A 16,142-nucleotide genomic window follows, 5' to 3' on the forward strand; every position below is an offset into this window, starting at 1 on the left:
CAATAGTGATTTATTACGAGAGATATGATCAGAAGCCCCTGAGTCTATGACCCATGATCCAAGAGTGCTAGACTGTGACACACAAGTAAATGAATTACCCGCAACAGAAACATCAGGTTGTGCAACCGAAACTACTTGTGGAGACCTTTGTTTATTTGCACGATACCAAAGGAACTCTTTATATTCCTTTAGAACAATAGGATCATAACTGGGTGGTGGACCATGCAAAATATAACATATGTCACGAGTATGTCCAGGTTTATGACAATGACTACACTTGGATCGAGGTTTTCCAAAACGTTGTTTACTTGCGCGATTTCGAAGGAGCTCATTATGTTCCTTTAGAACAATAGGATTATAACTGGGTGGTGGACCATGCAAAATATAACATACGTCACGAGTTTGTCCAGGTTTATGACAATGACTACACTTGGATCGAGATTTTCCAAAACGTTCTCTCCTTCGTCGATTCTCCCTAGACTGGTACGTATGCTGGAAACTGACAGAAACTGCTACAGTGGTCTGAAAATATTGCAAGCTGCCGAAATCTGCCCACAGTGGCCTGAAAATTCTAATTTTACCGGGAACTTGCCAGAAACTGCCCTATAGTGGTCTGCTTTCGCCGAAAACTGCCTGAAAATCACCGGAACCCTAATTTCGATGATCGGATCTGGAGAAAACTGACTGGGTTCTGGTCGGAAATACTGGACGACCCCCAACAGAAGAAAACTGCTCGAAAACAGATGACCGGAGCAGCACTCACGCGCCAACGCGTGATCAGATCTTGCCAGAAAACTTCCACATTCTAACGGCGCGTGAGGGGTTGTTTTCCGGTGGATCTAATTGCGGTTCGGTCGTCTGAGCTTCCCGAGCCTCGTGATGGTGTTGTCTTTCGCACAATACCTTCCGAACGAAAGATGACACAAATCAGTCCCAACCGTCGTCGCCGGAATTTGACACGGTGACTTGAAGTTTCTCACCAATGCTTTGATACCATGTGATAAATATATGGGAAAAATATTATTGAATTGTGTATCTAAATAGTTACATTGAGACCCTATTTATAGACACTACATTGGAATCCTTTTCCAACTAGGATTCCTTATTCTTATTCCTATTCCTATTCCTATTCTAAGTAGGAAATACTTATTTCTATTCTAACACTATTCAATAATATCCTAACCTATTCAATAGCATATCTAATAATGATTCTTATATCAATTTAAGTCCTACAAAATCATATCTAATCACACTTAGATATTTACAAATCAACAATCATCAAAACCAAATATGGGGAGCGGGACAATTAGGTAAGTAAAGAAGTTACTACTCCTTATGTTGTAAGTCTTTGGATATCCATTCGGCTCTTGTGGCCTTCTCTAAAAAGTAAATCTACTAACAAGATCCACAATGGCAACATGACTCTCTCTTGAGCAGACAAGTGGATGGGTCCTGACAGCTTACACGTCTTATTTCCTGATATCTTTGTTTTGGCTCAACACCAGCACAAGACAGTTGCTGAAATGTGGACACAACAAGGATGGATTTGGTCCTCGGAAGACATTTAAGTGACTGAGAAATTTCAAAAGTGAATGAACTGTACAAGTATTTGGAGAATTTTCATGGACTGCAAAGCGGAGGAGATTGCCTATGGTGCAATGGGCATAGAAAAGACATATATGAGGTGAAGGAGGGATACAAGATGACAAACCGAAAAGATGCTCAGATTAGTTAGTGGCCTTGGGAGAACGTATGGAAATTCAAATTGCCACATAAAATGACATGCTTCACTTGACTCTGAGGCTGTTTTAACTCTTGATAATTTACAAAGGGGGGAATTCCAGTATGCGGTAGGTGTTTCCTTTGTGGAAGGGATGCTGAGACAGTTAGCTCTTTCTACACTGAAAAGTCACAGATCAACTGTGGCAGATTTTTTTTCAATCTCAGAGGCATTTCATGAACAATGCCAAGTAAGATTGATGACACTCCTGTCAGTTGGGAGGAAGCTGGATTTGGTGCTAGGAACAGAGACAGATGGAGGATTATGGAGAAAAAGAAATGACAGATGTTTTGGAATTAGGAGTAGCCATGTACAGGAGATTAAACTTAAATGTATTTTGCTGTTCCGCTTTTGGTGTACAAAAGTTTACTCTAGTGGGACTGAGTTAATTCTAGATGTTTTAGGGTCTTTCTAGATAGTAGGCTCAGTTTTGGACGTCTTTGTACCTTCCTCTTTTGTAAAAATGGTTTGTCCAGTACTACCTTAAGTACTGATTTTAATACACAAATGTCACTAGTTCCAAAAAAAAAAAAAACAGTTGGTGTGTAAGTTTGTACAATTGTCGTGTTCCTCATAATCAATCCTCATAATATAAAATTAAAGAACTGCTGCTGGATAGAAAGCTGATATTGAAGCACTGTCCTGTCGCTGTAATATTTTTCATATTCTCCTACCTTAATCTGGATGTAAGTTATCCTTGCTATCTGAGGTAGATATTTTCTTTCTAATTAAATCAGAAAATAAAGAATTTTCTTTTATTTTCAGAAGGCCTAGTGTTCGAGGCTGAAAGCATTTATTATGTGCCATCCATTGACCTCCTCGGTAGATTGTGTGGGTAGCCGAGCTACTTTAAGATAATGATGGACTATCCTCTCCCTGTCCTATGTTTTTAGAGAAACAGTTGATGTAGTGATTTATTGGAACCAACACTTATGGAGTTTCACTTTGTAGCCCAAAGACTTCAGCTGCTCAATTAAGTACACAAGTTCGTACAAAAGTGGTTACTTATTTTATATTTTTAGTTGGCTAATCTACACATCAAGCTGGATGTAATTAGGATGATGTTCGATCATATGTTTTACTTTTCTTTGAAAAAGTTATGTGCAATTTGTTGGATTAACATGCTCATTAACAATCTACAGTGTGGTACAATCTCCTGGATCTAAGCGGTCAGAAGCATTGCTTGAGCCAAGGGAAACTGTTGTTCTTACTCCTAAGAATGTGCAGGTTTTTGTTGTTTGTCGTATTTGTAGTATCTATTGCAAAATTCCTCTCACATTTTACTTTGGAGGGCCAATTTTATTTCATGATATATGGTTTTTGAGCAACTTATAATGTTATTACTAATGCTTCTGTATCCCAGGCACTAAGAACACTATTCAACATATCTCATAGGCTGCATAATGTTTTAGGTCCTTCATGGAGCTTGGTGAGTTAGTCCACTATCTGCATCTACCGAAAGGTTAGAACTATAGCTCCTAATATTTGCTTTCTCTAAATATGTATAGGTACTGGAGACACTGGCTTCTCTTGACCGAGCTATTCATTCTCCACATGCAACTACACAGGTAACGTTGGGTGTCATCCAAAGAAAGGGCAAGTTGCACTTCAATCATAGTTTTGGGAAAACTGTAATATTAAATTGACCTTCTTCAACAACGATAGGCTAGTGGCCTTAAAAAGTTACATTAGGGTTAATCAATGAAAATCTCGTTGAACATTGCAGTTTCTGATGTCTACTTAATTTCCTTTTGGGCTTTGTACCCTTTTGCTTTTCATTGGCTATCTAAGGGTTAATAGTATTAAGGAGTAAAACATGGAAAGAGATTAATAGAATGCTATAATGTCAAGTAAGAAGGAGAAAAGCTTTATGGTTTTCTGTCTATTTTTTTTTTTTGAAATTTGCAGTGTTATCAAAAGAAAAAAGTGCGAAAAGGCTCTAAGATCTGTTGGAGCTTTAAGCGCAAAACACAAATAAAGCATGGGCTTTAATGAAAATAGGTGCAGAGGGAGAAAAAGAAACAAATACATTAGTCTAAGACTAATAATTTATAAACATGAGTGACAAATATATGAACAAAGAAATTGAAAAATAGTTACTGTGAGAAATATTGGAGAAGAATATTATTGAATTGTTGTTTTAATTATTACATAGAGAACCCTATTTGTAGACACTACAATACAATTCCTTACCAAATAGGAGACTATAATCTATTCCTATTCTGTGTAGGATTGTGTGTACCTATTCTATTCTAACACTCCCCCTTAAGCTGGTGCATACAAATTATATGTACCTAGCTTGTTACAAATGTAATTAATACGAGGACCGGTGAGGGACTTGGTGAAGATATCTGCAAGTTGATCATTTGACTTCACAAATTTAGTAACAATATCTCCTTAGAGTATTTTTCTCTAACAAAGTGACAATCAATCTCAATGTGCTTAGTCCTCTCATGAAACACTGGATTTGATGCGATATGAAGGGCTGCTTGATTATCACACACAAGTTCCATATGACCGGTTTCTCCAAACTTTAGTTCTCCAAGCAACTGTTTGATCCAAACTAGCTCACAAGTTGCTACAACAATTGCTCGATATTCTGCTTTTGCACTAGATCGAGCAACCACACTTTGTTTTTACTCTTCCATGACACCAAATTACCTCCTACTAAAACAGTCCGGATGTGGAACGTCTATCATAGGGTGATCCTGCCCAATCAGCGTCTGTAAATCTGGTGATATGCTCATGGCCTTGATCCTCGAAGAGTAGTCCTTTACCAGGAGCTGACTTTATATATCGCAGAATACGAACAACTGCATCCCAATGACTATCACAAGGAAAAGTCATAAACTGACTTACGACACTCACATGAAAAGAGATGTCCGGTCTAGTCACCGTGAGATAATTCTTTGTGCTTAAGTTTGCAATTCTTTGTGCCCTTTTCTTAAAGAGGAGCCGACCCGTTCCAATCAACATAATTAGCCGACCCAAACCCTTTCCAATTCCAATTTTGAGAAGCACTCACTCAGTTGGCAATGTTAACATCAAGCACACGAGGTAAATAGATCCAACACGGTGTGGTACCTTTCCACTATAACGGCGAAGCAACATCAAAATTCACGATGTCAATCTCGTACAACCCAGTAGTGCTATCTCAACGCTTCTCTCATCCTTGCTCCTCAAATCACTTTGAATTTGTTGTGAATGAGTATATTCTCGTCCTTGAATAAATTTTTGAATTCCTATTCTACCAGATCTTTCACCCCATTTCGTGCCCTCTATATAAACCCACACCTCAGAACACTGCTCTCCTACTCCTTACACTGCCCTGGAAAGAGGAAACTTCCCAAATATTCTCACTTCCATCTCTCTGCTGTAAGAAATAATACTGTTTGAATTTTCTGTGATTTTGTCGGTTTCAATGTTGCTAGGTTTCTTTTCTCTGTTTTAGTGCTGCTCATTCTCTGCTTCTCTATTTGACCTTATTCTCGTGTCCTTCTTCTTCACTCTATTACTTGCAGGTCGAATTGGTACAAGTATACAATTTTTTCTTCTTTTCAGATTTTACTCCATTTCTAGTTCTACTCTTCTCTCTTTAGTTCTCTAATAGGTTTTGCGCTCATGAGACTAACTAATCTTCAAGTAACAAAGACAATGCTTTATGTCCTTTTTAAAAAAAATTTGTTGCCTCAATACTGTGGTCCAAGTTTCTTGTAAGGTGCATTAACTTGTTTACATCTTTAAATCGATCATCATTTTGTTAAATGTGCGGTAGTTACAGTAAGTCCCAAGTTACGAGCTCGACCCATAAGCAAAACCCTTGCTTTTGCTGGCAAGGGGTTTCGAACTTGAGACCTCCAACATGGAAGTCCCAAGTCCAAACCGCTGGACCATCTTGAAGGACTAGTAGGTATCCTATTTTAGGTTACCTGAAATCCAGCATAATTTGCTTTCAAGCTCCTTCTGAGAGATTTAGCAGCATGGTTCCTAGGGATGACAAGGTTCAAAAGTTTGGAGAGGGGACCCAAAATCAATTATAGATATATTGCAATGAAGATGAACTGACTCAAGAGAACCCCACTTCTATGAAGATTTTACTGATTGTGAGCTCTAGTTTATATGTTTACCTTAGACTTGACTGCTCTAGCAATCTTAAGTTATGGCAATTGGTCAATGGGGCACCTGTTTATATCCAGTTACATGGAAAAGGTAGTTTGAGGGTGTCGATAATCTCCTTCAAAGCTGAAGTAGCAACTACATCATGAGAAATGAGTTTTTGCAGACAAGAAAGTCCAATGACGCTCATTTTTACAGTCCTAACTTCACAGGCCATCAAAAATATCTTTAGTATATCATTCAGGCTTAATCTGTATTTGTCACCACCAAAGGTTGAAAAATCTATTGATTTATCCACTCTTAAATACCATGATGCAGGAGGTCTCTACAGCTGTGCCTAAGCTCACCAGAGATTCTTCTGGCCAATATAGTGATTTTCATATTCTTTCTTCCCTAAATTCTCAGGTGCTTGAGCTCCCCTTTTTCTTCTCATTTTTCACCGTTAACTTATTATTTATGTGTATATAAAGATAAAACTCCACTTCTTTATGAAGCTGTTTGAGAGCTCAGCTCTGATGCATCTATCTGCGGTCAAGTCACTGCTTTCTGCTCTACGTCAGTTGTCACATCAGTGTATGTCTGCAGCTGTGAGTGGCTTTGGACCAACGTCAAGTCAAAAAAGTGGAAGCATCAGTTTCTCAGTAGAAAGAATGTTATCAATCCTTGTCAATAATGTGCACAGTATGTCCTGAAAACTATTTTCCCTGTTTGTTGTTTCCTTTTCTGTTGTTACATATTGAGGTGGAAATAACTATGAAAATGCACTTTATGGTCTGAGTCGCTACTATCTGTTTCAATTTTGTGGAAGGTAACATCAAATATAATATCATACTTATTTAATACTCTAGTTATTCTTCTGAAATTGTAAAGTAAGAGGATGTATTGCAGCTAAAATGCTACAAGATCAGATATTTTAGCTCTCTGGTAAGCTGTAAATGATTTTGACTTTCCTAGCACTATCTTGGTTGTTGAATATATGATTAAGTAAATGGAAGTGTGTCTTCTGTAATGGTTTAAGCTTTTGGATTATGTGGTCATTCAATTTTAAAGTGGTGATTACTTGAATGAAAGGATAACATATATCATTCAATAAGTACCTGCATAATTCCATGGAATATACAGCTGTTTCAAACTTCTGCTTCCAAGTTATTACAAATATAACAACAACAACAACAACCCAGTGAAATCCCACTAGGTGGGGTCTGGGGAGGGTAAATAGTACGCAGACCTTGCCACTACCTCGTGGAGGTAGAGAGGCTGTTTCCAGGAAACCCTCAGCTCAAGAACAACAACTCAAAGTGACAGGAGAGATATATATAAAACAAAACAGCCAATACAAAAGATAGCGTATAATCAACAAATGAGACAATAACATCAAGAAAGATAAAGGGAGTGAAACGCAGTAAACAACATAAGGTAAGGACTACTCCAAACGCTAACAACCCAAACCCTCTCAAGGGAAGACACACGCTAGCCCTACTAACCGTCAACCTTAGTACGCGATCTCCACTCCTTCCTATCTAGAGTCATGTCCTCGGTAATGTGAAACATAGCCAAGTCTTGTCTAATCACCTCTTCCCAATACTTCTTGGGCCTACCTCTACCCCTCCGCGTACCCTCTACCACCATTACCTCGCACCTCCTCACTGGGGCGTCTGCGCTCCGTCTCTTCACATGTCCAAACCATCTCAGTCTCGCTTCCCTCAGCTTGTCCACCACAGAGGCCACTCCCACCTTCTCCCGGATAACCTCATTCCTAATCTTGTCGCTCCTAGTGTTTCCACACATCCATCTCAACATCCTCATCTCCGCAACATGCATTTTATGAACATGTGCGTTCTTAACTGGCCAACACTCCGCTCCATACAACAAGGCCGGTCTAACTACCACTCTGTAGAACTTACCTTTAAGTTTCGGTGAAATTTTCTTATCACACAATACTCCAGAGGTAAGCCTCCATTTCATCCAAGCAGCCCCAACGCGATGTGTGACATCGTCGTCGATGTCGCCACTCCCTTGGATTACAGCCCCAAGATACCTAAAACTTTCCTTCTTAGGAATGACTTGTGCGGCAAGTCTCACTTCCACATCTGTCTCATCCAACCCATCGCTAAATTTGCACCCCAAATATTCTGTTTTGGTCCTACTCAACCTAAACCCTTTGGACTCCAGCGTTTGTCTCCACACCTCCAACCGCGCATTAACTCTGTCCTGCGTCTCATCCATCAGTACTATGTCATCCGCAAATAACATACACCACGGGACCATCTCCTGAATGGACCGCGTCAACTCGTCCATCACCAAAGCAAATAGGAAAGGGCTTAGGACTGATCCCTGGTGCAGCCCCATCTCAACTGGGAAATGTTCTGAGTCTCCTCCAACTGTTCTAACCCGAGTCTTGGCTCCATCGTACATGTCCTTTATCGCCCTAATATAAATCATCGGGACTCCTTTAGACTTTATTACAAATATAACAAGAACAAAAATAAAGCTTACATGAGCTATGAGACACATCTCTCGAAGAGCCTACTTGGGAAATGTTCAGACTACACCCCTTTTAGCTTTCTAAACTATTTTCTTATTCACAATCACGATTGCCCGATTCACTTGAGTTGGCTTAATAGTTCAACACTAGGATATATATTTCGAAGAAATCTAAAGTAAAAAATGGGCTCAAGTCATAGATGGCCCCTTAAAATTGTCCACAGAATTCACTCAGAGACCTCAACCTAACCTTATACCTATTAGATACGCCCATCTTAAAAAATATGTACCTATTAAACACGTCATGCAGACGTGGCACAACAAGTTGTTGAGTGCGTGAAACCAGTGTTATAACAACTTTTTTCTTTTTTCTTTTCAAACCATTCCTTTCTTCTCTTTTCTTATTTTTTTATAATCTTGTTCCCCTACTTCTTCTCTCAAGAAAACCACCTCTGCCACCACTCCACCACCACAAGTCCACCATATCTTTCCGTCTTAACCTCAGTCCATCCACCAATTTTTCGATCCAGCAAACTCTACATGAGTTATTTCTTTTCAGAAAAATAAAAGTTTAAAAGAGAGAGAGAGAGAGAGTAGTTCCGGTGGTCCTCGTCACCGTCTTCCTCTTTCACTTTCTCTTCTCTGACTTTTCAATCCCCTTTTTGTTACTGAATTTTGAGACGAGAAAGGTATGCATGAAAATGAAGGACATGGACGGAATGATAAATCCATTGCAATATCAGGCCAAAAATCCCCAACTACTGATATAATTGGTATTGGTAGAAAACTATTGGTTGGCCATGTCAGTGAGGTGAGGGAGAAGGAAAGTTGGGTGTTTTTCTGTTTGATGACAATTTGGTTTGAATGGGGAAGATTAATAATATGGTTTTTGTTTGTGAAAAAAAGTTGGTTGGCCATGACCTTACACAGTGAAATCGCCGGCAGCAATGAGATGAGGGAAAAGGGAAGTGGGTGTGAAGAAGAAGGGATGGGTTGTGAACATTAGTTTTTCTCTTTTCATTTTTGGTGATTATTGTGGCTACATTATGATCGTATTCTATAAACAGGGGTGGAGCCATTATGGGATGAAGTTATTGGCCACTTTATTGAGGTAATCTAAGCCCAAGTTTCATAAAATATTATGGTTGTACTTATTAAATATTTCCTAATATCTTCATGTTTTTGTAGCTTACCGATAGTTCAAATCAACATGTGAGAATTATTGCACTGAATGCGATGGATCAATCTATTTCTGCTGTTTTAGGATCTAATGAGTTCCAGGAACATGCATCATCCAAGCTCAAGTGTGCATTCAATGATGTGAGAATTAACCTTTCCATTGGGAGGACATGGATTTTTTCATGCAAGGTGGTAATATTCCTTACCTTTGACAAACTCTCTAGGTACAAACTGAGAATACAGAGTTGAGGTCACTGGAGTGTTCTGTCATATCTCCTCTGAAAGTGCTATTTTCATCAGCTGAAAACATAGATGTTCGTGCTGCATCTCTGAAAATTCTTCTTCATGTTTTAGAGGTAATGTGATCCAAGTTACTAATATACTTCATAATATTGATAGAGACATGCAGAAATATCTTCTTGTAATCCTCTCTCACTACACTTTCTATCTTTCTGATGATGTCTATTCCCTCAGAGACATGGGGAAAAGCTCCATTATAGCTGGCCAAATATTCTTGAATTGTTGAGGTGCTCATCAAGTATTTCTAGTTGCTTAGATCTTTAGAGCCATATTTTTCCGGGTAAGAGAACTCTAAAATCTTGGAATGATGCTTTCAGGTCTGTGGCAGACGCTGCTGAGAAGGATCTCGTTACTCTTGGATTTCAGGTGATAATCCTAAACATTGATCAAATTGAGGGTGCAAGTGAACTAGGCCATCTCATGAGATATGCGAGCTTGGTCGAATTTAGCTCTATCTGTTCTCCATTTATTTTGCTTAGTGTTGATTGACTCAAGCCAGCTGAAGTAGCAGGGCATTCACGGTCCACCAGACATTTTATTCTTTTTCCCAAAACAAAAAGAGGAGTGTTGATTTAGTCCCTAGGGATCCTGACTATGTTTGATAAAGTGGATTGTGGATATCGTTTAGAGATTTACCAAACAAATGAAATATTAAGGACAACTTGATATTTCCTGTTTTCTAGATTCTTCTCATTCTTTGACTAGTTTTCTTTTAATTATCCTACATCTTTTAAGGGCATTTTGAGGAATATTGAAATCTCGACCACAAAATGATTACTCTTTTATCTTTTCTAAAGTACAGCTTGAAATAAGTGTACTAATTTCCCATATAATCTCAATTATATTGCTGTCGCCCCTACTCGCTTCACTCTGGGTCCGATAGAATGAGAGGAATAGGGAGCTTTTGATGGAGTTGGGACTACTACTTACAGATAAAGAAAAACCTCTTGGTTATAATTTCTTTTTGATGCACCCCTGAGGTTTCTATCTGCATAATATAAAATTTGTTGTATTTTGTAGAGAACCATTGTTTTGTATAGGTTATTTACCTTTTAGTATACTTCTTGTACTCAAGAATATTTCGCACATTAATGAAACTGTCTTTTTGTAAATATAAATGGGTCGGACGGAGTGCTTCCACATAATTGATGGTTGCTCACTGATGCAACAATCAGTATTGGCTATGTTCTACCTTCTTAACGTTTATACTATAAATGGTGCAACATCCTTGACCATGAAGCTTTAGTTTACATCTGTTTATTGAATGTGGTTTGACTGCTGTAATTCTTGTACAGAATCTTCGTGTCATCATGAATGATGGCCTTTCAACAGTACCTGCTGATTGCCTTCATGTGTAAGCTACTTTATGTTCCTGGACTTTTTCTACTTCTCTTCTCTAAATTGGAGCTTCCATAATAGGTTCGAGCACATATGCATAATGTCTGGAAATCGTGATCAATTTGCAAACTGTGGTTTATATGTTTGAATAAATGAGAAAAAAGAGGAACTCGATCGAGAGGCTCTTAGATAGGACTAAGAAACAAACTTAAAAAAGAGGAATGAGCAAAAGAAAACCAAATAGCAACAACATATTATTATATACTCCCTCTGTCCCAATTTATATGACTTACTTTCCTTTTTAGTCAGTCCCAAAAAGAATGACACATTTCTATTTTAAGTAACAATTTGCCTATAAAATGTCTTTTTTACCCTTAATGAAATGATTTACAACCACACAAATTTCTATCATTCATTTTGGACTACAAGTTTTAAAAGTCTTTCCATTTTTCTTAAAGTTTGTGCCAAATCAAAGTACATCATATAAAATGGGACGGAGGGAGTACTAATTTTATTTCCTTTGCAGATGCATTGATGTGACTGGGGCATATAGTGCTCAGAATACTGAACTAAATATCAGTTTAACAGCAATTGGCCTTTTATGGACTTCCACTGATTTTGTCGTTAAGGGGTTTCTGTGTAGACAGAATGAAGAAAAAGAATCAGGTAAAACCACAGGTTTTGTATAGGCCGTCAGTTCCTTCTCCTGTTAAAAGAATGTCCTTAGTTCTTTCTTCTTTTCTAAGTGCTAGATGAAAACTGGATGTTTATCTTCTTCCAGATAGCAATGGAATGAAGGAAGAACGGGCTCTCAGTTTCTCTGGGGAAGTTAATGACCAAGCACTCGAAATGAATATTGTTGACCGTGACAAATTGCTTTTTTCAGTTTTTTCATTGTTACAAAATCTTGGTGCTGATGAAAGACCAGAGGTATTTATATTTTCCGTGGAGTTAGGCTTTTCATTTTTTGAGCAAATAAGCTGCTATGCAATTACTTTTATAGCTTTCAAGACTGTTCCGCTTAGTTTAGTTTGCTAATAGTTTCTTCTCAATCATTCATAGGTGATTGACCAGAAACTTAGTCCATAATATCATTGTGGAAGATATTAGGGATACAAAAGTCTACTGTGCGGCAAGTTTTAAATCATATGAAATCAGTAAAACAGTCCCAGGGAATGAAGCCTGGTTCGGATAGGTGGAGAGGAGTAGACAACAGATGTGGCGAGTGTCTTGTAGGGCCAAAGTAATGCAGTGGATGGTAGGAATATATGCCATCAAAGGTACAGGGGGAAGCAATTAAGAGATGGAGGATGAAAGATTAGTTTGCAGACATATCATGGTCACCGAGGAGTAACAAAATATGGGAGGTATATTAGGAATGAGGATATTCGGGATGCGTGTTGCGGAAATGAGGATGTTGAGGTGGATGTGTGAGCATACAAGGAATGTTAGGAATGAAGATGTTCATGATAAAGTGGGAATGGCCTCCGTGGTGAACAAGATGAGGGAAGCAAGATTGAGATAGTTTGGACATGTAAAGAGGAGATGCGTAGATGATTGTAAGGAGGTATGAGAGGTTGGTTATAGTAGGTACAAGGAGAGGTAGAGGTAGGTTGAAGAAGTATTGCGGTGAGGTGATTAGACATGATATGACTCAACTTTAGGTTACCGAGGAGATGACTTTAGATAGGAAGATGTGGAGGACGCACATTAGGACAGAAGGTTAATAGGTAGTGGAGTGTTGTCTTGCTTTCCAAGAGTTTAGGCTTGTTTCTGTTTTGTCGTTGCACTACTGGTGTTATTGTAGTTCTTGATTGTTATATCTGTCATCATCTATTGTTTATCGATCATTGCAGTATTTTGTTGTTCTTGGTCCTTTCTTAGAGGATTTGCACTACCTTCCTTCTTAATTGCTATATTTTTTCCACTATTTTCTTCTTTCTTGTACTTGAATTTGCTGTGCTTGAGCCAAGGGTCTTTCGGAAACAACTTCTCTACCTCTATATAGTAGTGGTAAGGTTTACGTATACTCTACCATCCCAGACCCAGTTATGAGATTTCACTTGTTGTTGGAAGTACATTAGTATAGTGGTGATCTAAGGTGAATGTAAATCAATCCAGATAGTGTCAGAGACAACATTCATTGCAGAGTGGGAGCATACAACATTAAAAATTGGAAAACTTAACAATACCTGATAGTGTCAGAGACAACATTCATTGAAGGTTTCTTTCAGTTCCTGTGGCCATGTTAAAGTTAGATTATATCATTATAATATCATAGCTGTTAACTTCTTAAGTAGATGTGAGCTGAAGCTACTCCTAACCATGATGAAAGTTGTGTGGTCTTTTGATGCTTTTTTTTGTAAATAGAGGACATAATTATGTGTTTGACCTAATCTATCTTTTTTAGGTTAGGAACTCTGCTGTTCGGACACTTTTTCAAATTCTTGGCAGCCATGGGCAAAAGCTATCAAAGAGTATGTGGGAGGATTGTCTATGGAATTATATTTTCCCTACACTAGATCGCTCTTCTCACATGGTAGGTTGAAATGTGTCCAATTTATTTTAGGGACTTTACTGTAGCTTATCTTAACCAATCAGATATATTTTGCTTAGGCTGCAACATCTTCAAAGACAGAATGGCAAGGAAAAGAACTAGGGACACGTGGAGGGAAAGCAGTCCATATGCTTATACATCATAGGTCTGCCAAATTTGGAATGACCATTCACCATCAATGTATTTTTCTATTTATATTATTTTGAATCTCTCTATTGAGTGAATTAATTGGTTCTGCAGTCGTAACACAGCTCAGAAACAATGGGATGAGACACTTGTGCTTGTACTTGGGGGCATAGCTCGAATTCTACGCTCTTTTTTCCCTTTCTTGAGAAGCTTAGACAATTTCCAGTCTGGTAATATTCAAAATCCTTTTGATTTATTATTCATGTTGTCTTTACCTGGTGAGGACATTTTCAGTGATCATAGAAGAATTCCGTGTTTATGCAGGATGGGAAACTTTGCTTCTCTTTGTAAGGAACAGCATATTTAATGGTAGTAAAGAAGTTGCTCTTGCAGCTGTGAATTGTTTACAGTCTACCATAGTTTCTCATTCCCCAAAGGTAGTCATGTGATTCACTGTATTTGTGCAAATAACATTTCTTCACTCAAATAGAAAGGAGGCTACGGAAGTCATCAGTTTGATGAATATTACTAAATACTTATTGGTTTTTACTTCTTTTTATTGAATAAATCCCATATGAAGCAGGGAAATTTGCCTATGCCTTATCTTACTTCGGTGCTTGATGTCTATGAGCTTGTGCTGCACAAGTCACCAAACTACAACGGGAATATGGCATACAAGTTGAAGCAGGAGATCTTACTTGGTCTTGGTAAGTCTATTTATGTGTTATAATTGACATTACTCAATAAGGTGCCATTTGGGAGTTTTAAGTTCCGATTAGAATTTTATCTGGTCCTTCTATGAAATCTTAATAGAAATTTATCTGGAATAGTTGAATCCAGTTTGCATTTAATGTTGTGTCTGATCAATTTGGATTTTGATCAGGATTTTATATGATCTCTATTTGGCAAATTTATTACTCTACACTAATTTTTCAAATACTTGGATGTCAATAGCCATAAATAGCTATAGTTCTATTTTATTTTGTAAATGATGTGGGTATTATATGCTTATGCATAATAAATCAATAAAATATCAGAATAGACTTTTATAGGACCACTCGAGTTTGACTTGGAGTAAACTTAATCTGGATTGGGCTTATTTAGGCTCTAAAATGAACCAAATTGGAATTTCAACTTTTCTCAAAACTAGGATTTGGATCAAGATGACACTAAATTCAGATTAGGTTAGTTCTCAGTGGCTGCAATGAATTTGAGTACTATGAGTTTTAAGATCAAACGAAGATAGCTGCTGAGGATGGGCACATCACCCCGCTTAAGCTAAAGAGACCAAAACGGCAGACAAATAATTTTTGTCCCATGTCCTAGTTTTTGTAAGTCCATCACAGAACAATTCCTTTGAACTTTGTATCTGTTGGTTTGGAAACCTGGCATACTTATTGTTTGAGTTCATGATGTTAAAGCTTCTATATACTTATTTATATTCATGCAATCTTTGTAGTGGCCGACTGTTGGTATCCGTCTGATCAAGGAGATAGGAGCATCCATATCACAAAACTGTGATACTTTTGTAGTCTCTCTGTAGTTTTCAATGAGTACCTTTTTATCGGCAGGTGAATTGTATGTTCAAGCACAGGGGATGTTTGATAATGACACGTACCTAAAGCTGCTGTCAGTTGTAGATTCAGGGATTAAACAAGCCAAGGTCGACAATAATAACTTTGAAGCTGAATATGTGAGTGCTTGCATTTCATGGTGATATAATTGTCATGCCCAAAATCCCTGGGCCTTGTGAACAGAACCCGGCAACTCCCTCATTGACAAAATAAACAGTAACAAAAACACCCAAAACTGAATATAAGTCCAACATAAAGACAATAACATAGCCAATCCGATAACAGTATCTAAATACAACGCTGATATGAAATAGGTCCAGACCCACCCCAACTTATGAACATCTTAGCGTTTATAAGTACATCACAATGTCTGAAATGGAAATAGACAAAATATTGAAGAAAACTCCTAGAAACCGCACAACTAAGCGGTTGGGTCATCGCTGAAATCAGCTGTTCCTACTACCAATCAACTTCCGATGCTCACTAGTGCTTGAATTTGTATCTGCAATAAATACAGGGAAAGAAATGGAGGAGTGAGTACGAGGAGTTCTCAATTAGTATCGTTGGCTCCCAACAAGTTAGTAGCAAGAGTTGTGATACGAAAGTAATCTTTTATCAATAACCTGTACATTACTCAACAATAATAAACATAATAAATCATATGACAATAGGCATATAGTCCAGCATA

At 38.0% G+C, this 16,142-nt stretch overlaps 1 protein-coding gene across 4 annotated transcripts in view; it reads left to right on the top strand.

Moving 5' to 3' along the window:
* LOC125872042 (uncharacterized) overlaps positions 1-16,142 on the top strand; it is a 64,549-nt gene that overhangs the window by 41,341 nt on the left and 7,066 nt on the right. For all 4 annotated transcript variants that reach the window (XM_049552699.1, XM_049552700.1, XM_049552701.1 and 1 more), the window contains 19 exons: positions 2,923-3,007; positions 3,144-3,209; positions 3,289-3,348; positions 6,215-6,301; positions 6,391-6,577; positions 9,448-9,491; positions 9,569-9,700; positions 9,784-9,915; positions 10,034-10,086; positions 10,177-10,225; positions 11,155-11,213; positions 11,724-11,863; positions 11,979-12,127; positions 13,608-13,736; positions 13,814-13,899; positions 13,995-14,110; positions 14,205-14,317; positions 14,464-14,587; positions 15,452-15,573. In XM_049552699.1, coding sequence (XP_049408656.1) covers positions 2,923-3,007; positions 3,144-3,209; positions 3,289-3,348; positions 6,215-6,301; positions 6,391-6,577; positions 9,448-9,491; positions 9,569-9,700; positions 9,784-9,915; positions 10,034-10,086; positions 10,177-10,225; positions 11,155-11,213; positions 11,724-11,863; positions 11,979-12,127; positions 13,608-13,736; positions 13,814-13,899; positions 13,995-14,110; positions 14,205-14,317; positions 14,464-14,587; positions 15,452-15,573 — 1,933 coding nt within the window. The remainder of the gene's footprint in view (positions 1-2,922; positions 3,008-3,143; positions 3,210-3,288; positions 3,349-6,214; positions 6,302-6,390; positions 6,578-9,447; positions 9,492-9,568; positions 9,701-9,783; positions 9,916-10,033; positions 10,087-10,176; positions 10,226-11,154; positions 11,214-11,723; positions 11,864-11,978; positions 12,128-13,607; positions 13,737-13,813; positions 13,900-13,994; positions 14,111-14,204; positions 14,318-14,463; positions 14,588-15,451; positions 15,574-16,142) is intronic.

Source organism: Solanum stenotomum, chromosome 8 (assembly GCF_019186545.1).
Source record: "Solanum stenotomum isolate F172 chromosome 8, ASM1918654v1, whole genome shotgun sequence".
In the NCBI taxonomy this organism is placed as follows: domain Eukaryota; kingdom Viridiplantae; phylum Streptophyta; class Magnoliopsida; order Solanales; family Solanaceae; genus Solanum; species Solanum stenotomum.